This window comes from Vigna umbellata, chromosome 2, assembly GCF_029865625.1.
Source record: "Vigna umbellata cultivar VRB3 chromosome 2, Vumbellata_1.0, whole genome shotgun sequence".
Lineage (NCBI taxonomy): Eukaryota > Viridiplantae > Streptophyta > Magnoliopsida > Fabales > Fabaceae > Vigna > Vigna umbellata.
In genome coordinates, this window is record NC_142166.1 from 51,165,854 (window position 1) to 51,189,267 (window position 23,414).

The 23,414-nt window shown below is 32.0% G+C and overlaps 4 protein-coding genes across 4 annotated transcripts; all 4 read right to left on the reverse strand.

The window, feature by feature from the left end:
- Positions 1-320: 320 nt before the first annotated feature.
- LOC124839057 (la-related protein 1C-like) lies at positions 321-4,821 on the reverse strand. Its single transcript, XM_047314796.2, has 6 exons — positions 4,057-4,821; positions 3,271-3,847; positions 3,049-3,193; positions 2,867-2,957; positions 1,192-1,263; positions 321-956 (listed from the first exon to the last, which is right to left on the reverse strand). Exons 1-6 carry the CDS (start codon positions 4,429-4,431, stop codon positions 918-920), a joined length of 1,299 nt encoding a protein of 432 aa, XP_047170752.1. The 5' UTR covers positions 4,432-4,821; the 3' UTR covers positions 321-917.
- A 3,977-nt stretch (positions 4,822-8,798) lies between these two features.
- LOC148204267 (Single hybrid motif superfamily protein) lies at positions 8,799-10,989 on the reverse strand. The gene is made up of 6 exons (XM_088107393.1): positions 10,609-10,989; positions 10,477-10,525; positions 10,251-10,377; positions 10,012-10,082; positions 9,804-9,876; positions 8,799-9,240 (listed from the first exon to the last, which is right to left on the reverse strand). The coding sequence occupies exons 1-6, from the start codon at positions 10,793-10,795 to the stop codon at positions 9,127-9,129; spliced, it is 621 nt and encodes a 206-aa protein (XP_087963519.1). The 5' UTR covers positions 10,796-10,989; the 3' UTR covers positions 8,799-9,126.
- Positions 10,990-12,023: 1,034 nt separating this feature from the next.
- On the reverse strand, positions 12,024-13,688 carry LOC148204268 (expansin-A11-like). Its single transcript, XM_088107392.1, has 3 exons — positions 13,448-13,688; positions 12,579-12,900; positions 12,024-12,483 (listed from the first exon to the last, which is right to left on the reverse strand). The coding sequence occupies exons 1-3, from the start codon at positions 13,584-13,586 to the stop codon at positions 12,177-12,179; spliced, it is 768 nt and encodes a 255-aa protein (XP_087963518.1). The 5' UTR covers positions 13,587-13,688; the 3' UTR covers positions 12,024-12,176.
- Positions 13,689-18,031: 4,343 nt separating this feature from the next.
- On the reverse strand, positions 18,032-21,746 carry LOC124838814 (putative 26S proteasome non-ATPase regulatory subunit 3). Its single transcript, XM_047314502.2, has 8 exons — positions 21,251-21,746; positions 20,961-21,151; positions 20,520-20,657; positions 20,308-20,444; positions 20,161-20,215; positions 19,539-19,649; positions 19,049-19,288; positions 18,032-18,756 (listed from the first exon to the last, which is right to left on the reverse strand). The coding sequence occupies exons 1-8, from the start codon at positions 21,327-21,329 to the stop codon at positions 18,244-18,246; spliced, it is 1,464 nt and encodes a 487-aa protein (XP_047170458.1). The 5' UTR covers positions 21,330-21,746; the 3' UTR covers positions 18,032-18,243.
- Between the last annotated feature and the right edge of the window lie 1,668 nt (positions 21,747-23,414).

Sequence of the window (23,414 nt, forward strand, 5' to 3'; positions counted from 1 at the left end):
TAATTCTGCGTCATCATATATACATAACATATATACCAAAAGCATAGTTTTATATTGTAAAAGATGTTACTTTATTAAAAAAATACATGTTTCAAAAATACAAAAAATAATTGTAAACTTTATCTAGCAACAACCCCAACATAAAGTTCAATTTCTCCTACGAAAAATATTTACATCAAAGTTCATGAGAAAACTATAAAGAAATGACAAACACTAATAGTGCGTGAAAAGGCAAACATACAAAAAATTATCACCCATTTGCGCGAGCATATAAGAGGCAGAACAAACATCAATTACATAAGGGCAACATAATAGCACGATTTCAAGTCAACTCAGTTCAATTCATTAAAAAACATAAATACCCACATATACCACCAGAAAATAAAAAATAATTCAGCCGCAACAAATTTAAAGTTGTACAAACCGAAATAAAAAATTCGTTCAAGTTACCTCCATCAAAATTCTTGATTTCTTGTCCCATTAACTTTCTTTTCTTCTCTTAAGACCATAATAATAATTCCGAAGAATTCATATTTCTCTCCCTGTTTCATTCACTTGCTACCAAAATCTACCTGTCACTGTAGAAAAGGAATCAAACTTCCAAACAACCTACACTATCATCCCTCTAAAAAAAATCCTTTCAAAATAAAGAGTCACACTGGGCCAGAAATAGAATTGGCCCAGTATTTTGGGATGGGGTGGATAAACTGAGCGTAGTTTATAATTGATGCTCATCGCCATTTGGGACTTTTGAACTGAGTAAGGGAATCTCCATAATCATCATTTGCGGTAGGCTCAACATTAACTTTACCTGTAATAGCTTCATCTACTGTAATCTTTTCAAATGCTAGGTTATTAGAACTGGATATGCTGGGGGACATTGAACCAGAGTTGGTTCAAAGTTTAGTAGAGGTACGTCACTTGGTCCACTCATTACGCCTCCTCAACTTGTCACCCTACAGCAAATTTTAGGGGCAAAAATAACATTAAAAACAAAACAAATTCAATAAGCTTTAAGTAAAGCAAGTCACTTGGTCCATTCACTAACCCTACTGCACTTGTCAGCCTACAGCAAATTGGAAGGGCAGAAATAACAAATGCTAATATGGAAATGAACAGAAATGACGTGCGTAGAAAGTGTTTTCAGTGAAAGCTGAAGGAGTGACACCATAAAATAAAATCAGAACTCACCTGCACTTCGACGACAGTGGAAGCTCTCAACGATTCCAGTATCAACTTAATGTTGCTTGTCAAACTTCTAACCTGCGCAAAAGATAATATCTATTTAGACCAATAAAAACCTTAGGATACCTATCATTCATGACAGCTTGATGCTATTACTCCACAACATATAGATAAATCTTAGAACTAGAAAATCTGTGCAAGTTCACCAAAGCTAAAACCTCATTATGTATGTTTGTGAGCACATATATACACTGACATGAGTTGTAAGAATAAACAGAGATAACTCTCCCTCTCTTTAATTGGCTTTTGAATTGAGCTGTAGACTTGACCTACTCTATGGAAACTTCCAATCAAACAATAGACTAATATCATAAATTACCATTAGTGAAAACTAATAAACGTGTGAGATTCCTAAGAATGACACAGACCAACGGGGCAGGAAGCGGAGGTTGGCTTAAGGGCATAAGTGAGCAAATAGTACTCCAACAAACCATTCAAGCCCACAGCTGTTTGTGAGATCATGAAACTTTCGCAAGCATAGCTGTAAGTCTAGGTGGTCAAAGCATTTTTCAGTTCTACTGTATCAAATCTATTCCACAAAGAAAAGGAACATTTTTCATTTCTATCAGTACTATTAAAAACGCGAGACGACATCTATATGCTTCCAGATGGGATTTAGTTTCTAAAAAAAGAAAACTGCGAGACAATTTTCATCCCACCGTAATCATAATCTAAATTTAATCTCTGTCGATCTCATAATATAGCTCTAAACAAATAATTATCCCACTCAATAAAATCAAACAACAATTTTGTCCCACCGAACATCCATTCAATCAAAGAAACAACGACAGCTGAAAGCTAAATGCAGGCTTTTTCAATTAGATATATACTACACAACAATGAATGCACGAAGTTTCAAAGCTGCATTAATAACATCTAACTTCGACGCACTGTCATCTACATAGCATTGTATATGCTGACAATGAAAATTTCTGGAAAAGAGCAATAAAATTGACACCAATAATAAAAACCAAATAAACTATTCATCAATAAACAAATTTCAAAACATTATTCAGAGCTTTTAGAAATTCAAAACCAGTCATTACCAGTTCCTTTCCATCATTAATAGAGATGAACTGTGCATGTTCAGTATGATTTCAAGTAAACCGCCACAATTTGTAGCAACAGGTTGCACTGACAATGTTGATTATTGAAAAAAATATTTAACCCCACTGCAGGTGGATCTTCACTTGTGAGATGTAGATCTCAGAGCATAGTCAACAAGGTATTAAAGAGCAGCATAGTATGAAAGCCAAATTTACCAAACAAAAAGCTAGTAAATTTGGACATGATAAAAACAGATTGCTTTAGTGTAAGCAACACGTAAATCCACTTTTTCATGTCCATTATTCTGTTTTCAATTGCCAAAAGTGCTCCTAGGGTAACAAACATTACCATAAACCATGAAAGCCAAAATTTCCTTAAAAGGTAAAAACAATCTATCAAGAAAATCCATAACAGAGATTATTTAGGTTGTGTATAAAACATTGAACCATATTATTAAGATCATAAAAAATACGAAACTGTGGTTTAAGCATATGTATCATACATTCTATCACGTACCAAGAGCTAGCACTAAAGTATGTTCAAAATATTACTTGATCAAGAATGATCAACTTACACGTGGGAAGCTTGCAATCAAAGAAATAGGAACCCATCCTTGTTCATCCATGTTGGACCTTAAATACTCATCCCTCACTAAATTAGCATCACTGCATAAACAAAAACAGCAATGAAGATAAAACTCAGCAGCGAGGATTTGTTGGGAAACAAAACAGTAAATAACAAGAACAGAAAAATTACCTAAAATAATAATCAATTTGGTTGACTATTGTACTGGCGAGAGGGGTTTCGGCAACCGGGAAGAACATTGCAGGAGGAGGTGCATGTGTTAAAAACGGCATGCCCCCAAAGGGTTCAAATTGTAGTGTTGGGAAATAATAGAATTCTATAAAGGAAGAGATGATGCATTAGGTTTGTTTTGTTGTACTAATATAATCAAATAAAAGAAAAAAAAAAACTGACCAGGAAACCCGGGAGGGTTTGCAAAGGGTCGCATAGGCTGAGGCCCCATAAATGAAGCAGGATTTGGCGGCGGAGGCCTCATTAATCCCCTTGGAGGCATCCTCTGATGATTTACATGAGTATCTCTGGTATTTGCATAACCTCCACGATCCTGATCACGCCTGTTGCCATAACTGTTGTGATAGGATCCATCTCCACGTGGATGATGTCCAGCATTACCCCGGCGAGAGGGACTCCGATTCTCATTCATTGACGGGATAAACCCTCCAATCGGAGGCCTCGTATCCCAGTTTTTGTTCCTGTAAGGTTCTCTCGGAGAAGGAACTGGAACCCCGGGTAATCCATGTGCAAATGAATTTGGAGGAATCTGAAGCACGGGAAAGGGTGGTGGTGGAGGAGGAAAATGAGGAGAAGCGCCAGAGAAGTTGTTCTGAACAGGACCATAGCCAACATTATTGCCATTTGCCCCTCCACGCTTCATTGACCTTTGCCTATTACCCAAACCATGGTTTATTGCAGGACTAGGTTTCACATTATCAGAAGCTTGTTTCTGAGGAGAGTCTGAAACAACAGGACCCTGAAAAGAGACAACTATGTTCAGTAAAAACGCGTCCTTCCTAAAAAAGCATTAACTGGTTACAGTGCCTACATCTGAGAAACTACATTACCACAATGCGAACCTAAACTACCAATATCAACAATTCTATTTGTTTCTTCCGTCAAATTAATAGAACCTCAAGTGTATATAAACCAAACAAAGAACTAGGTTTTGATAAAGTAACGAACCTTAGGAGGGGTGAGTGATTCATCGTCGATGGAGTCAGATATCAATTTAGGAGTGGGCTTGGTGGACTCGGATAAAGCGGGCCAAGAGATTGCGCCCATTACAGGCCCAATTTCCGCGACGTCATTGGACGGTCTCTTCCACACAGGTTTCACGGCGGCATCAACGGCATCAGCTGCAGGACCGCTAGAATTAACAGAATCGAGGGAAGATGAAGAGGAAGAAGAAGGCGGTGATTGATGGTTAGGTTCAGAATCGGCACCGCGAACCACCTGGGCCCACGGAGATGGCAGATTTTTTCGCGGGAAGTTATAGGTATCGGCAGCACCAGAAGGTGTGTGATGATTAGAGGATGAATCAACGGTGGTGGTAACCATTGCCGATTAGGGTTTGCAGTTTCAGAGAGACAGACAGATGAATGATCAGTGTATAAGCATAAACGTAGATAAGTAAATCCACGGATAAATTAACAACACAGTGAAGATTATCGACGAAAATTGATTCAAAAAATAAAAATTAAAGAACCTAGAAAATGAGATTAAAAGAAAAAAAAATGAGTTAGGGTTTGTGATTATGGAATGAGGATAGCAGATAGTAGAACCCTCTCTTCGGCCTTTCGTTCTGCGTGCGGTTTCGCTTTCGCTTTGACTCTCGGCGGCACGCACCTGCGATTTCTTCCGCCTCTTTCCTCTTTTCTGTTTTACGACTCGGTGGTAATGGAGACAAAGTGTAGCACAGCAGCTTGCCCAGCTGTTACGAAACCTAATTCCCATCTCTCATTTTATTTTTAAATTAATAGTTAGTAAAAATATTCGTTTACTGTATTACCCTCTCTTAGGAACAAAACGCTATTTATTTTTTTGTACTAGATAGTAAATCCCGTTTCGTTTTCTCTCTCACTCTTTCTTTAAGTTTGTTGAATTTTTACACACGGGATTTGAGTAAAAGTATTGTAAAAATTATTTTACCTTCTAAATTTGATTTTATCAGAAGGAAGATTTTAATAAAAATTACAAAGAATAAGGAGTCACTTTTTTCATGATTAAAAAACATACTAAATTGATATCTCGTATTATTATTTTCACAATTATATTGTTTTAATGATATTTCAACGTATATTTTAAAAAATTGTTTGCAAAACATTGTTTTCGATATTTCAATAATGTCGTTGTTCTAAATTGTTATGCTGGACTTTTAAAAGTGTTTTGAGCTTAAATCTTAAACATAGAAAAACAATATTAGAAGACGGACTTGTTGAAATAATGTACACGGTAGAGAGTATGATAAACAAAAATATATGAATAAAATAAATTTTTATACTAACAATTTGATTAAAATATGAAATAAAAAAATTTCAATAAATATACAACTTTTTTATTATATTTAACCGTTAACGTTAATGAGTGGGAATTTTCTTTAGTCACGTATTATTTTCCAACCAAATTATTATATCTAGTATGTTTGTCTCATCGAGAGTGAAGTTCCGTGTCAAGTAGTATACTGAAATGTTGTTCCTTTTTCATTTTGTGTGGTCGTATAGATTATATTCAATTTTCCATTTTTGTGGATTTATTTTGGTAGTTTTGACTTTACAAATCATCTAAATGTCTTTCGAATTATTGAAAGTATTGTTTTTTTTTTTTGTCATGTGCCTATGTTTAGGATTATCCAAATTAGATTATAATTTTTAAGTGATATAGTATAAGATTATTTGTTATGTTTTATTGTGTTTTTTACTTCAGTATTTGAGTGGCACGTGACCTTTTATGTCATACTGTGCATGGTCTTTAATATTTATTTTATACTACTTTAGTGGTTTTGTACTTTAAGTATCTCTCCCATGTGATTAGCTTAACTTTTTATTCTTTAATTAAACAAGAGTTAGACTTATTAATGTTTTCGAGGGATGAAAATGATGAATGGTATAAATGGATCAAGTATTTATGTGTGGTGGTTCAATATTTGATAGATGATATTTGTATCTCAATCATATTAAAAATTGAGTGTTTCATCCTACACCTCCAACATCTCATCCTGCACCTCCAAAAATTCCATTTTTAACCTTCTGACATCCTGCACCTCCAACCTTTTTAAAATTTTTATTTTTAACTTTTTTTTCTTTCTAATTAAAGACATTTTATTTTCTTCTCTTTTTCTATTAAAGACACTCTACATCACCCTAATAATAATTCTAATTTAATTTAAAATTTAAATATTATTTAATATAATTTTATATTTTAATAATTATTAAAATATGATTTATATTATAATAATAACTATATTAAAAAAATAAAAATAAAATAATTAAAATAAAAATAAAATAATAATAATAATATAAAATTTGACTTAATATATTCAAATATATTAAATTATATTAAAATATTAAAATAAATTAAACAATTATTAAATTGTAAATAAAAACAAAAAATTTTAAAAACTTGTTATCGAAAATCTGTTTTTTATTTAAAATTTAATCAATATTTATTTTAACTAAATATTATAGCATTATTTATTATATTTTTATATTTTAATAATTATTAAAATATAATTTATATTTTTATAATAGTTTTATTAAAAATTAAAAATAAAAATAACTGAAATAATATTAAAAATCACATTTAATATATTTAAATATATTAAATTATATTAAAATATTAAACTAAATTAAATAATTATTAAAATTAAAATAAAAATCAAAATTTTAGAAAAATTTATTTATCGGATATCCATATCCGATTATAAATTTATCGGACTTCAATATCCGACTAACTTTCTAAAATTTTACTTTTTATTTAAATTTTAATAATTATTTAATTTAATTTAATATTTTGATATAATTTAATATATTTAAATATATTAAATGTGATTTTTAATATAATTTTTACTTTTATTACTTTTACTCTTATTTTAGTTATTATTATTTTTATTTTTTAATAAAACTATTATAAAAATATAAATCATATTTTAATAATTATTAAAATATAAAAATATAATAAATAATGCTATAATTTTAATTAAATTAAATATTGATTAAATTTTAAATAAAAAACAAAACTGATTTTCGATAACAAATTTTTAAAAAATTTTGTTTTTATTTACAATTTAATAATTGTTTAGTTTATTTTAATATTTTAATATAATTTAATATATTTGAATATGTTAAGTCAAATTTTATATTATTATTATTATTTTATTTTTATTTTTATTTTAATTATTTTATTTTTACTTTTTTAATATAGCTATTATTATAATATAAATTATATTTTAATAATTATTAAAATATAAAATTATATTAAATAATATTTAAATTTTAAATTAAATTAAAATTAATTTTAAAGTGGTGTAGAGTGTCTTTAATAAAAAAGAGAAGAAAATAAAAAGATAGTTATTAAAATATCTTTAATAAGAAAGAGAAGAAAGTTAAAAAGGTTGGAGGTGCAGGGTGTCAGAAGGTTAAAAATGGAATTTTTGGAGGTGCAGGATGAAATGTTGGAGGTGTAGGATGAAACACTCTTAAAAATTTGATCAAACGTTCAGAGATCAGTTTAAATATGTAAAGTATTAACTTTAAATCGTTTGGAGAAATTAAAGATACTTCAAAATTATTGGACCCAAGATTTAGGTCCAAACTATTAGGAGGTTTAAACTTCATTAAAAGATTTTCATATTCTAAAAAGTATTCCAGTAAAATATAGGAGTTATAGTTATTATATTTTTGAATAATTATTATATTTTCGGATTTAGAAATATATAATGTAAAATTTTAGAACTATAAATAAGAAAGTTGTTTCAAAACTTATTAATTTTTAGACAATAAGATTGGTAACACATTGTGGTGGAAAGGTACGAGGTGGTACAATTTTATAGTAATAAGGATGTTGATGTTATAAGCAACTATGTTGAAATAAACAAAGAGTAAATTGATGATCTTGTTCCGCAACTTAACAAGTTGATGCAAAATTGAGCACAAGTGAATAAGAAAGATAAAAAAAGAATTGTTAATGACCCTCCTAAAGTACTAATACTAAATGAAGTTTATGATCATGAAACTTGTTAGGATTTAATATTTGTTACGATGTTGTTAGAATTTAATATTTATTATGATTTAATATGTTGTAAGGATTTAATATCTTGTTTGTTATTATTTCTGTTTGATATTATTCTGTTGTTGATATAACTGATAGATTAGATAGAATTATAATTAATTTTGTTATAATCTTAATGTATAAATATTTGTAACTGCATTATGCAAATTTAGGATAATACACAAACTATTTTTGTTTCTCTATTTTTTTTCATCTGCATTGCAATCTCAATACTTGATTTGAATGATGATTCTCGTTATTTAAGAAAACTGGTGATGAATTTTGATAATAGTGAAGAAAATAAGCGACCTGGGATTGATGATGGACTTGAGTTGAAAGGTATTGAGAATACTAATAAATCAAATTGGTGATATGATGATACAAATTAGGAAAAACTGCCAAGAACATCTGTCATACTTCTTCGATTTGGAGGATAAAGATTACTAATTTTGGTTTGACTTTTAATTCATGGACGTACAACTTCAATTATTTATCATTGGTAAAATTATTCAAGACTTGTTTATTTCAAATTTTAAAAAAGAAGTTCATCTCCACTCTTTTCCTTCTATATTGTTTTAGGCAACATACTTCAAATATCTCAATCCTGTACTTTAACATTAATTATCATTAAAAAATGGTGGGAAAGTGGTCACGAGTCGTATCATCATCATTGTTTTGTATTAATTTAAATTATTCAAAATATTTATATAAAAAAGACAGAAAAACATATGAAAGGTCGCCGAGTACCTATCATGAGATTCTTGGTTGGTCGTGGAGTTGAGAGATTTATGTAATCATCCAGCCACCTGGTAAGCACTAATGCCACGGATTAAGAGTGTAAGAGGTTTGTCACCGTCTTCTGCATCTAAACAATGTTTCAATTTCATCTAGTTTGTGGCATTTGGAACCTCTCTAATGAAACATCATGCGGGGAATTCATGCAAGCCCTTTCAATATGACAACATTCTTAGTGGCTGCGCTATTTATTCAACTAACTTCCTTCAATTTCTTGTACTCCTGAAGGCTAAGAAGGGAAGCCTTGACCTTGAGCCAATCGGCAGGTTTTGGCATGATAATAGCAATGTATCCTTCTCTGTCAGCCTGATGTATTGATGAAAAGAAATTCATAAAAAGGGAAAAAAGGAAAAACTGATAATTGTTCACATAATTAGCACGTTGTATTCGGATGAAGATAAGATTACAACAAAGTCATTTACGCTCTAATGTCACACAAGTATTTAACAGTAGCAACAATCGTTATGACAGTTCTGGATACGAATCAAGACGAAAAAAGGATGGTTACAAACACGGTCCTAAGAAGTATCAAAACAATACGGAATCTGAGACAAGAACAGCACAACAAAAGTAAACCTCTTCTAGCAGAAACACATAAAAGGGGTCTAACACATTTGTTTTGGAGAATGACAAAAAACCCCAGAGGGCTAGAAGCCTCCAGGGAGCCCAATATGAGCCATATCAGCTCTCATAAACAGTACAAGTACGAGGAACAATTAGAAAAGGCAACAATAATAGACATATTTGATAATGGAGAAGGTTAAGGTTGGCAAATCAAACACAGTTTGGACTTGTCATAAAATATAATATGCAAGGGGCAAAACAGTGAATGAAAAGATCAGGTTGGAAAAGCGCAAAGCTACTCTTACCGAAACATTAAGCAGTTCTGGCTGCTTGATCAATTGTTGATTCACTTCTAAGAGGGAGCCTTTGACGCAACATCTAAAAAATCACAAGTTATGTATCAGAGAGTGTAAAGGAGACCCTGGAAAAAGAGGATTTGGATAAGCACACAACTACAAACAGATATACAAATAATCCTTAGATCATATGGATGTGTTATAATAGAGAATTTACCTTACAATATAGGTATCATTTTTGGTAGAAATTTTACACAGAGCAGTGTTGGACTCAAAGTGTTGTGCATTCTGCACGAAAACACGTCTCAATTTAATAATGGAAGATAATAAGCTAATTCCATAAAGTAAAACATTTTGAAACGCACAAAATTTCACGAAATAGTGTCATTTTTCTTCTTCTGCTTTCAAGAAACGGACAGCAAGAAAGTATGAAAATTCAAAATTGGGAAAACGTACCTTCTTCCGCTTTCCAGTGACTTTCATCTCGCTCCGATCAGACTTCCCAACATTGAAATCAACGGCCGTGATTCCACCTTCATCCTTGAAAGCAACGTGGGAAGGAGCCAACCCAATCACACACAAGCTTTAAGGTAACAACAACAATTACAGAGAATGAACATATTTTTAAGAAAATACCAACATAATCCAATTTGAAGCAACCTCAGAGGAATGAAAAGTATACCCATTGGCGTGCCGGTAAACGTACTGATCGTGAGCTGGTTTCATGAAATCTGAATTTCAAATTAACTAAATAGTTAATTACAGAGGTTTAGGGTTTATAAAAAGAATGTAATGTGAGTGTGAATAGGATTACCTATGGTGAAGAAAGTGACAAAGTTGGATTCAACGGCGGAAGGAGGAGTCATGGGAAGATTCTGCACGTCAGGGAGTAGAAGCTTCTGTAAGTCTTCCTCTTCCTCCTCCTCTTTATTCTCATCCAGTTCTTTGGTTTCTGAACAGTTCGATTCATCCCTGATCTGGTCCTTGCTTATGGTTGACATTTTAATTTTTGTTCAAATTTAAATGAGAAAAAGTACTGCGCAATCTCCTTGCACTTGCAGACTTAGATAAATAGGGCAACACTGTCGTAATTCGGAACAAAGGTCACAGAACCACCTCGTCATGCAGTACTTACCACCACAAAGTGACTACATAGGATCCCAGATTCTGTGCGGTTCCGCCACCAAAATCTTAATGGGCCTCGTACACTTCAATTAGTTGGGAGTGCTATTGACACCCCCAAGTTGCTTTTAAAACTTCCCACTTTCTATTTTATCTACATATACAACTTATTTTTTTAAGTTTCTGCTGAAACATTTATCAAATAACTTATTTTTAAATAAAAAATAAATCAATTATATACAATGTATCAGTTTTAATTTTAATGAATCAACTGCGATGAAAATTGATTTTTTGATCAAAATTGAATTAATTATGATAAAAGTTAACATTTATAATAATAACAATTAAAACCATAAATACTGTTAACATTTTTTAATTATTATTTTCATTTACTCTGATATAATTTAAAAAATAACAATTCATTACATTAATAGTTTATTAAAAAATTTATACTTATTAAAAATTAATTCAATTACTATTAAAAATAATAAATCTTGATTAATCATTTTAATTAAAAATAATCTACATTGGAATTAATTTAATTACTGTTAAAAATAATATCTTATTTAAATCTTCAAGCTAGTTTATATTTTTTTCTTCCCTTTTTACTGAAGTCATAAATGTCAACAACGATAATGAGAATCACATTATATATACCCATAAATATTTTTATCCTTAACCAGAAATCATCTGCATTAATTAAAATAGTATTACAAAAATAACATGATAAAAAAATAAAAAGAAAAGTCTTAAGGCATCAATATAAAAAATAGTATTATAATAAAAACTAAACATTATAACATCTTATACATAAAAATAAATGTCGTATAAATATTTTCTTTTACAATAAAAAATTGCAGTGTGTGGTGAAACTGAAGAACAAATTAGCAAAAGCAATACATAGCTTCTAGACTTACAAATATATAGAATTTCAGGGAATCAGAGTGTTCCCCTTTCCGAATTCTCTGAATAGAGCAGCACTTTATAGTTCATAGTATGATTCAAACTCTGAAGAAGTTCATTTATACAGGAATCACACAACAACTAACAATGATTCTCTGTAATAACTCAGGCAATTGGAATGTCTATTTAGGGTTCTTCATCATGGGCATCAAGTTGATGGGTTCGATCGGACCATATTTACCAAATTCAAAAGCAGAAGATAAGGGTGGCGGGCTGCTCCGGCAAAATAACAGGCACGCCTCTGCCGTTTCGTTCATCGGAAACTCCAAAACCCACAACTCAATAACCCTTGTCGTCCTAAAACTGAACACTGGTAGAGAAACTCTGGCCAAAAGCCCAATTGGATGGAACAACATTTTGAAAAAGTTTGGTGACACCATCGGTTGTCGTGACTCTGAAAGACAGAGATTGACCATTCAAATAGGCATTGGATTGCCAATTAGCACCCCAATTTCTTGACATAGTCATCCACCCAGTTTTTGAGCCTTTGATGGACACAGATCGAATAGATCCAGCTCCTCCCACGTTGTTGATCAGCACAAGCTCAAAGTAGTCTCTCCCATTCACACTGAACCTAACCCCTCCCTTCTTCGTGCATGCAACCCTGCACAGTAAGTTTTGGTTTGATTAATTACAACTTATTACGGAAATGAAGCTTCAACTTTGAATAAAGAATAAGATATTGAGTAAAGTTCAAACCTTTGGAACAAAACGGGCACGATCCCTCCTCTATAGATACCAATCTTTTCCCATGCGGGTTGAGCCATGTCAAAGTGTTTGAGAGGAGGGTTGCACCAGCCACCGTTGTTGCTTGGCAGAGCGAAATTGGGAGGGCAGAAGTTTGTGGCAGTTATGGTTACAGATGTTCCTTTCAAGCACCATTTCGGATCCGCTTGATAATCGCACATGATTTTGTAACACTCCCCACACGAAGCTCCATCGTTGAATAATGCAGTACTCAGTGCTGCTGTATCAGTCCCATACCCTGTTGAATACAGATTCCCATACCCACATGCTCCTCCTGCATCTCACGCATGCAAACTTTCAGTAAAAGGGAAAATTAAATTTGGATTCTCGTCAAAACACAGTTTTTATCAAATACAATTGGTGTATTACACTCAATTATTGAGGTTTTCGGTTTTTTATATCTTCTGAAACATGAGATTAAACACTAAATGATTGGAAGAGATACGAAACCAATTTAAAGTGAATGAAAATTTCACTTTGTAAACTAGTTTTGTAGAGTTAATATTAACATGGCATCACAACCTATCTTAATAATCAATCATAAATAATCCCAATTTAAATTATATAAATAAGTGTAAATCGTATCTATAAATAAGTTTTTAAGATTAAATTAGACTTAAAATTTACCATAATACAATCTTAATTTATAACAAAATATTTTAAATACAATAAATCCTATAAAATTTGTAATCGCTTAAATCCAATAAACTCTCATTATCCTTAGTTCTCTTCATAAGAGATATGCAAGCAATAAGAAGTAAGGGAATAAAAGAGAGAAAAATGAAACTACATGGATAATGTGAGAAGGTAGATTGACTCACCCATTGTCCCAGAGGCATCACTACCTCCATAAAAGGTGGCATGTGCATTGGTCCATCCAGAAAGTGAGAAGGCAAAACTGTGAACTGAGAAACAACAAAATATGAGGTAGCTTACCAAAACAAACATCACAGAGGCCATTAGTATATTGCCTCAAGCTAAGAATGTTGGAGACTAAATTGAAAGAGTAGTGTGCAGTGAGTGAGAGGATTTCTATTTGTTTTAGTTACATTTATTGTCATTTCTCAACACCAAATCAGCAGTCTTTAAATAAGGGACCAGAGTGGCTTTGGCAAAGATGACACATGTGAATTATCATTTATTACATTATTAAATTCATGTGTGTGAACAGTACAATTCTAGATGTCATTCAATTATTCCCACGTTCTCTCCTCTGACAATTTCCTCTTTGCTCACATGCATTTCTCAGCACAAGAGCTGTGAAGGCATCTAAAAACACCAACGTTTGATCACCCATCAAAATCTGGTCGTGTTTTTTATTTTAGTTCACAAACTTTTTCCCAATTTTAGTTCCATGGTTTCGTTTGACTTGTTGTTTTGTAGCTATTTGTGGACGAAATGACAGATAGTATTTTTATGCTATGGAGCAAATGTCTCTGATCATCACATGCAAATGCTTCACAATGTCATAATTAATGTTACTGTAACCTCGTCTCTTATTTTGACTACTTCAGATTGTCATGGCTGTGATGTAGGCCAACAATAGATAATAACGAAAATGTTACTTTGCCATCGCCATTTTGTTTTGACATTCATATAATAACAATCAAAGGTATTAATATATTAAATTAAATTATTTAATTTAAATATAAAATAAAATTTTAAATATAAAAGAAATAAAATGAGTTGTAATGTGGAGGGGAAACTTTATAGAGTGTCAACATATAAGGATGTGATGTAAAATTAATGGAGTAATCTCATTTGTGAAATGGAATGTTTTGTTTCATATATGATCATATAAGTACGTTTAGTAAGTAATTTCGCAAATTTACGAGTTAATCTGATAAATCTATAAAGTAGCTTGATGAAAATAATATCTAATGGGTTATTCCAGTAACTAAATAAACTGCTCTTAACTTTGCTTTTTAAATTTTCATTCTTATAAAATTCATTTTTTTCCATTATTTTTCAGAAGCTTTTTTTTATTATTTTATATCGTTATATTTTAGCATGATTAAACAAAATTATCAAACATTTTATAATATAAATTTTAAAATTATTGTAGAATATATATATATATATATATAACTCAATATATTGTTTTATGTGACTTAATGTTTATCTTCAAATAATATATATATTGTATTCATTCTAGCTGTGAAAGTTTTCTTAAAAAAAAATCATAAGGACATTTTAGTCCAAATAAACTAATATTTTACTCCTATCAAGTATTTCTTGATTCAATGCATTGACATTGAGGATCTATACATACTAGTAAAAGTATCGGTTAATACCAGCACACAGTTTTAAGTTATAAATATTTCAGTCTCTACTAAAAACTTTTACCTATTGAATAAGCTAATTTTATCAGATACAACCTGTAAGTATAAATATGTATATTATTAACTAATAAAATTATAATAATTAATTTAAAAATAATTGTAAGAAATAATAATAAATCCATTACAATTTTGACATGTAAAAGTCAGAAAACTCAGAAAAGTATTATTTTTCTTAATAAATTATTGAAAACCTACGGCTGATCATTAGTTGGTCTAATTTAGTTTTGGCATATATAGGTCGGTGGCACCGTCAGGCAAAGCCAGCCACGTTGAAGTTCATGGTAGGACCGATTGACAAATTCTTCTTCACCAAACTCTTTCAATTCCATAACTAATTTTAGAATAAGTTACTCCTATATATCTTTTTCATACACTTTTTACTGTTTTTTACATATTTAAGTGATGGAAACACACACTCCAACTTTATTTTTTCTAAAAAAACATGCAAATGAAGAAGACATGGAAACACACCCTCCAACTTTATTTTTTCTTGAATACACATGTGAACATTCCCCTACTACTAAAGTGGACCAATTAATGTGAATAATTAGATTTATTATTATAATATTAAAGTATCAAGATGAGCTATGTAAAACTTGACGTAATAGTTATTATTATTTATTTTTAAATTTATTTAGCTAAGTTTTAAATATCTCATAATTTTATTTTTTTATATTGAATATTTAAAATTTATATATTTTTCAATTAAATTTTTTATTTAATTTTATTATTAACTATAATAATGTGCATGTTAGTTTGAATCATAGTTGATAACGTGTTTTTATAAAAAAAATACATGAAACTATAACAAAATATACAACTATGCTAATTAGTATTAAACTAGTAATCTAATCTACTTGAAACTATAACAAAAGATACAACTATCCTAATCAGTATTAAACTACCAATCTGATCATAACATAATTGGTATTAAACAGTACAACAAGAAGAAACAAAAATATATGAAAAACTATTATACAGTCCTCCTTAAAAGTTTAAAACTAAATAAATATAAAAAGTACATTTTAAAATTCAAGACATACAATATAGATATATACATGATTTTTATCTCCTTCTCAAAATTATCTCTGTTGTTGGACTCCAGCGGCGGATCTTGGGAAACAGGATATCATGGTCCTCCTAAATCTTTTTGAATTTTTTTAAATTTATATATTAGGAATTTGTAAAGTTTTAAAAAAAATTAAATTATATGTAATATATATTGGGAATGAATGAAAATTAAATTAAGTATTCTTTTTATTTATTTTATAAAGCACAACATTTAATATTAATCCATAATGAAACATAAAATAAAATATAATAAAGAATAAAAATATTTATTAAGATATTTATTTTTCTATTGTTTTTTTTAGTTTCTCACCTATCATACTCATATCTGACTCTCGCTTCTTTTCTTTGCGTGTCTGAAGAAAGGAAATTTGTTTCTTTTTTGTGTGTCTGAAGAAAGAAATTAGACACAAAGTAGCTCTCAATTCTTATCTATTCTCTTATATTATTGGTCAAAATATCTTGGATCCTACTACCTCCTACAAAACTAAAATGTTATATTATCCTAATTGATGACAGATTCAACTAAAAGATTTAAAAGTTTTATATAAGAAAACATTTTAAGTATTCAATTTTAAGAAAAACTTGAAATTAATAAACCATTTTATTATTTTACATGTAGAGACATAGACGTAAAAAAATAATGCTGCAAGACAAATTACTCCAATTAGTAACAATCAAATAGCCGAAGCTAAGATAAAAATTTTAAAAATTTCAACTATTAAATAAAATAACATTTTAATAAAACTTAACCATAAATATTATGAATATTTTAAAATTTGACCAATTGGAATTTTTTATAGGATGCGTTCAACCTCAATGATAAAAGTGGAAAAAATAGGTATCTTATTGTGTAAATCAATTGAGAAACCCATTGTATACTGTTATGCATTTAAAATTTTTAAAATTTGTATTCTCTTTTATATTATTCTAAACCAGTTCCTTTTCAGAACCAGAATTTTTCCTTTTCTTTTATACACAATGATACATTGTAGTAAAAAGATAAGAAAAAAAAAAGACAATGTTTTCTCTTTGTTTTTATACTCCTTCAAAATTATTATCTCTGGTTTTTATAATACTCCTTCAAAAATTTTGATTTTCATAATATTTAGAGATCTACACTCGTTCATAACACACTAAGTAACTACCGAGAATATTAAGCAGCGAAGATTTGCATGTCTGAAAAAGGAACAGGAGGTCCTTACCCGAATTGAAAGTGCAGAACAGGATAGAGAAAAGAAAACACAACAAACTGATTTAAAGAGAGAAAAGAACCTAATCCAATTGTTACAGCAGGTTTCAATCACATGATCTACATGAATCATTTGACTTTGTTATGCACTGTAGCATCACATATAGACCACCATGTTCGTATAGAGAAACAAGTTGATCAGCGACTGTGGCAAAAAAACATCAGCGTTCCTTGCACAATTTCATCCAATCCAATGTGGCTTATAATTGCACATGATCATAACCGTGAAAAGTTGTTTTACATATAAAAACACATAATTAAGATACTGAAGGAAATCGATTTGATCTTCGTATGAATCTTTAGTGGATCCAGAGCCCTGTAGGGAACCTTTGACCCATCTCTGAAAAGGAATGTTAACCCAAAGCACAACACCTTAGTCTACCCCCTCGGACTCTTCCACACCAGGTTTTAGATCTCTCCTTTGTAACACACCCAAAAGAAAAAATTATACCCAACCCAAAGAAAAAAGTCATAAGCCACCCCTCCTTTCCTTTCTTGCAATTCCTCATTTTTTAACAAAGCTCTAATGTGTTCAAAACCAATACCCAACTACACGCAAAATGGAAGGATTTCATCTCAGGGACCCTAGAAAATAAAATGTTATTGATAGAAACCTAGGTTTTTCAAAATATAATTAATACATCCTTCAGAGCAACAGTTACCAACCCTAGCTTCTTAACAGAATTGATATGATAACTAACAATTGATTTTTTTCTTCAGGTCCTAAAATATAATTCTCCGGATAAGAAACAAAACATAGCACTCATAATGGATGTGAATACAAACAGAACATATTTAATGTGTTAAACTGACTTTATATCTTCCGCATTGAAAATTAAAAAAATCACCTCTAGAGAAGGAAAGGATAATGGAGGTTCTTCGAAAGAAAAACATCAGCAAATGTTAGACATGAAGGTGCCCTGATAGCATTTGGTAGGGTGAAAAAAGATATTTCTCAGAAATCGTCGTCATCCTCCTCTGCAATATGCTTAGCCAGCTCCTGCTCTTGTTGTTGTCTTTCTCTCCTCTTTTCAGCACTCTCCTTCTCTTTGTGTGTGTTTGGTGGAAAACGAAGTGCTCGTACTGCCTCATTGTGCATGTTAAGACAGAATGCAATTCGAGAATTAAAGGCCAATTGAGGCTCATTTGTCGAGTAAATATCTCCGGTTTCCTTGGACACCATCCACCCGTTGGCATGATCCAATGTAGCATCAATTGCACCATCACGAATAGCCTTTGCAACAATGCTCTCGGCATCAGCAATAGGATTTGGAGAGTTCAACCTCAGCTTTTTAGCAACATCAGCTAGAGAGATGCGGGAATAGGAGATGCTGATGTTACGTAAACCAGTCCTGATAACATTATGCCGCAATCGAACAATCAAATTATGGGTTCTATCTGCATTAAAGGTAGTGGCAAACTTGTCTGCAATATTCCTAAACAGTTCCAAGTCTCCAATCCGTACAGCCTGAAAGTTTTACAGCATAAGCTAACAATATCACAAAAGAATTATATATATATATATATATATATATATATATATATATATATATATAGAGAGAGAGAGAGAGAGAGAGAGAGAGTTCAGAATATGTAAAACTGAACCAGTTGTAGTGAAGTGAATTTATAATTCAACAAACAGAAAATTTACTTGTCATGATTAAAAAAGAGAGGGAAAACGAGCTAACTAATCTCATGATATCAGAACCAGTCTACAGTGATATTATCACGATAAACTTAGGATAATAATGTAGACTTACATTTGTAAGCTCAAAGTAAGGCCTTAAAGCTTTTTCCATTCCTTTCTGCATAAAGACAGTGCGCTCAGGTATTTCTCCCAACAGTAACCGAACTATCACAGCCCACTTGTTACATTGAATACGAAAACCCCGTGCAGCAACTGGAGCTTTCCGGGCAGCCTGCAGGAGAGACTCTTTTGCATCTGTATACTCCAATTGAATTGTCCGAATTTTCCCAAGGTAGAAGAGGTAACGACAGAACTGAAAGGGTGTACCACAAATGTGGACAAGTGAAGGAAAATGAATCAAAAAGGATAAAAAAAATTTAACAACAATAAATTAGACTACATAAACAACAATAACACCATTATCGAGGACCTCCACAAGGTCTTTATCACCACATTGATGAGCAATAGATAGGTTTGTCTACCCAAATTTATAAAAAAAATTAAATAAAAAAAAATCAAAACAAATCAAAACTTAGATGCTGAGGATAACAGAACCAGCATACCTGTTGGTTTGAATGCGCTTCAAATCGAGGAGCCTTAGACCTCAACTTTTCGGCTTGATCATATAGATTGTAGTGAAGGTAGTTACGGAGTAACAAATTAAGAAGTGTTTCCTGCAATGAATCAACAGTTAACAGATAAATTTAAAATAAAACACTTTGCATAAATTGTGAGACTAATCAGTTTATGCAGGTAACATTTATTGCATGTACATGATTGGATACAACAGAATTTTTAAGTAAAAACTAAAAACCCTAACTACTTGCGTATCACTGTGCATATCAATTGAGAATCTATAATAACTATCAAATGTGCCTGGTTGAGTTTGTTGTAACAACAACTACTGAACTGTAGCAATTTAGCAAAGATAATAAGCACTTTGCATAAATTGTGTTACTGATCAGTTTATGCGGGGAACATTTACTTTGCTACATGATTAAATACAACAGAATTTTGTTTTTTAAAAAAACTAATTGTTTGCATATCACTGCGCATATTAATTGAGAATTTATAATGTATAATAACTATCAAATATGTGCTTGGTTGAGTTTGTGGTAACAACAACTACCGAACTCTGGTAAAGATCATAAGCCCTTACGTCAAAAAGCTAAAGTGAAAACAAACCTGGCCTAACTCGTCATGGCGAAGGGTGGCAATTCGGTGCAATGCAAGGAGGTTGCTGAAAACAAATTTCAAAATTTAAAATCACTTAAAAATATAATTCAGTCTTCAACCTCTCTCAAATATTACATAAATTAGCACCTAACTCACCCACGGATTTCAGCAAGATCTCCCGTAAGCTCATAGCTATATGAATAATAAAAATACAGTCTGGATGCAATAACATCAACAGTTCTCCTGTTTGTGTTCTTCAGCCAAACAATGCTAGCTGAGGAACAGGCTTTGGCCTAAATAGGTAGAGGAATCATCAATATATAATCAGTATCACTTGTCAATTGCAAAATTGAAAGAGGGGGGCTGACCTCATTGTATTTTTTTTTATCAATCAGAAAAAGTAGTACAAGAAGGTAACAGTAGATTTCTAGCTCGGGCAACAAGTGTTTAGCTGGAGTTTGAATTGCAGAAGTTGCGGCATCCACTTCCATCTCGTGATCATCCTCCTACACAATCAGTGCTAACATTGTGACTCAAAAAATCATTGAAATACACTAATTGACCCAAATCCACTATCCAGTTAATTAGAAGTTAAATTATGCAAAATTTTCAACCATGCAATTAAATCAACGGATGCCTTCTTAGAGGGATCATCAACTTCGTCGGCATCATAATTTAGATTTTGAATTAAATGGACCAAAAAATACTACTCAGAATCGTCCACCTCAAAATTCAAATCAGGTTAATATGCACAAAATATACAAGTCCTTTTCAACATGAACAACCCCTAAATCTAACTTGAAGTTCACCTTGGGAAGATACGCAGACAATTTGGCATGAGCTTCAGAACCAGGAGTGAACACATGATCAAGAAAAGACGAGATAATCGACGATGTTAATTTACGCCTCAACACAATTGTAAGGCGAACAGCACGAGCAATTCTACGGACTTCCTTCGAGTACGAACCGGTCTCGATAAGCGACGCTATCTCCCTCAAATCTGCGAGACAAACCACAATACAAAAAAATGAAAAACTGAAACGACTTTGAAGAACTGCAAAATCGGAACAGAGGAAGTTGTTAGAGAAAAATTGCTTACGCTGCAGAGTAGACGGAGCAGGTGAAGAAACGGAGTTGGAAGGTATTGAGCGATCCTTCATCTCGAGATCTTGAGTCATGTTGAACAAAATCTAGTGAAAGCGCATGCACAAGCAAAAATTGGGGGAATCTGAAGCAAACCCTAAGAAGGTGAAAAGGAAGGGTGAAGAAGACCCAAGAAGAAGCAATTTGGTGGCACAGTTGTCAAATGTCCCCTACAGTCACCTCACTTCACCTTCACCTTAGTCAAACTTGTTGACATAAAACGGGCCTTCTGTGTATGGGCCCATTCAAGATACATACCAGAGGAGGGTTAATTCCTGCACCCTATAGCTTTCTTCCCACACCCAAATATTTCCATTATTCCGATTTTGCCCCTCATTATTATATATTAAATATTTAAATAAATAACCTGTTCATTCTTCTTCGTTCACCCTTCCTCAGACTCCCCAATCTGACACCCTTATCTCCTCTCAACCAAAAGAGAACAATCAGATATCATTGACATGAAAATTTGAAAAGCAAACAGAGAAGAAAATAACATAAAAATTTCAAAATACACACCGAAATATGTGTTTCGGTCCCTCACTACATCCTGTCAATACAAATCAGATTTCTTAATTTCGGTATCCACCCCATTTCGTGATCCGAGAAACAAAAACTATGAGATTTCAAAATTCTATAAAGTTTGAATATTATATTACTCAACAATCAAACCGAATCTCAAAATCTAGTAAGAAGAACTCCATTTTCTAATACGCACTAGTGCAGAAAAGACCTTTAACGTCATCTTTTAGATGTCTGACCTTCGAATATCCAACGTAAAAAATGACCGATGACATTTTCCGTAAATAAAACACCTATATAGGCGTCTGATGTGGGGGCAGACTTCTATGTACTCATTTTTTAAATCAAAAGTCACGTTTTGACTTCATTTAGACGTCAAATCCCACCAATCCGACTTCCACAGCGACGTCAAATCCCACCAATCCGACTTCCACAGCGCCATATAGACGTCCGATGTGGGGGAAACCGACTTCTATATACTCATTTTTAAAATCAAAAAAGTCATTTTTTAACTCCATTTAGACGTCTGATCCCGCCAATCCGACTTCTACAGCCATATAGACGTCCGATGTGGGGGAACCGACTTCTATATATTCATTTTTTAAGTTTTAAAAGTTACTTTTTAACTCCATTTAGACGTCTGATACCACCAATCCGACTTCTACAGCTATATAGACGTTTGATGTGGGGGGAATCGACTTCTATATACTTATTTTTGAAATCTAAAAAGTTACTTTTTAACTCCATTTATACGTCTGATCCCGTCAATCCGACTTCTACAGCCATATAAATGTTTGATGGGGAACCGACTTTTATATGGGTGCATTAAAACACTGCGAACGCGAGGCAGGAGTTACACGCACTTAATGTTCATCATCTTCCTCGATTTTCTCTGTACGAGTTACGTTTTTCAGGTTCGATTTCTCACTTTTGCACCGTTTTAAATTAATTTTACTCCGATTACATCAATCTTTGATGCATTATCTTTCATTTGAACTAATTAAAATGTGTTTTCGTTGGGTTTTGGTGCAGTTTTGCTCGTGTCATTGGGCGGCATTCTGGGGCGGCTTTAAAAGCATCCAATACAAGTGAAAAAAGATGCAATCAAATACGGCAACATTTTAGACGTCTGATCTATAGTGTCAGATCTATAGTGTCAGACGTCCGTATGGATCAGACGTCTATATAGACGTTTGACCTATTGGATCTGATGTCTCATTAACGTCACCCATATAAACGTTTGACCTATTGGGTATGATGTCTCATTAACGTCACCCATATAGACGTCAAACATAAATCAGACGTTAAAAGCCTAAAATAACATACGTCTAAAGTCCTTTTTGCACCGGTAACGGTTAACATAATTAAATTTCAAAATTCGACTATTCCTTCTTCAAATCGGAACTTGAATCCAGTACAATTTCTCTAGATATGGTGAAATGCAATATTCAGTTAACAACAAACTGCAACAAAACCGGATTTCTAAAATACGCCTTCTTCAAATCAGAACTAGAAATTTGCTACAATTTCTCCGGATCTAGTGACATGAGCCAAATTTCATTATCTGGTGAACACTTCCTTTGACCTTAAAAATTTTA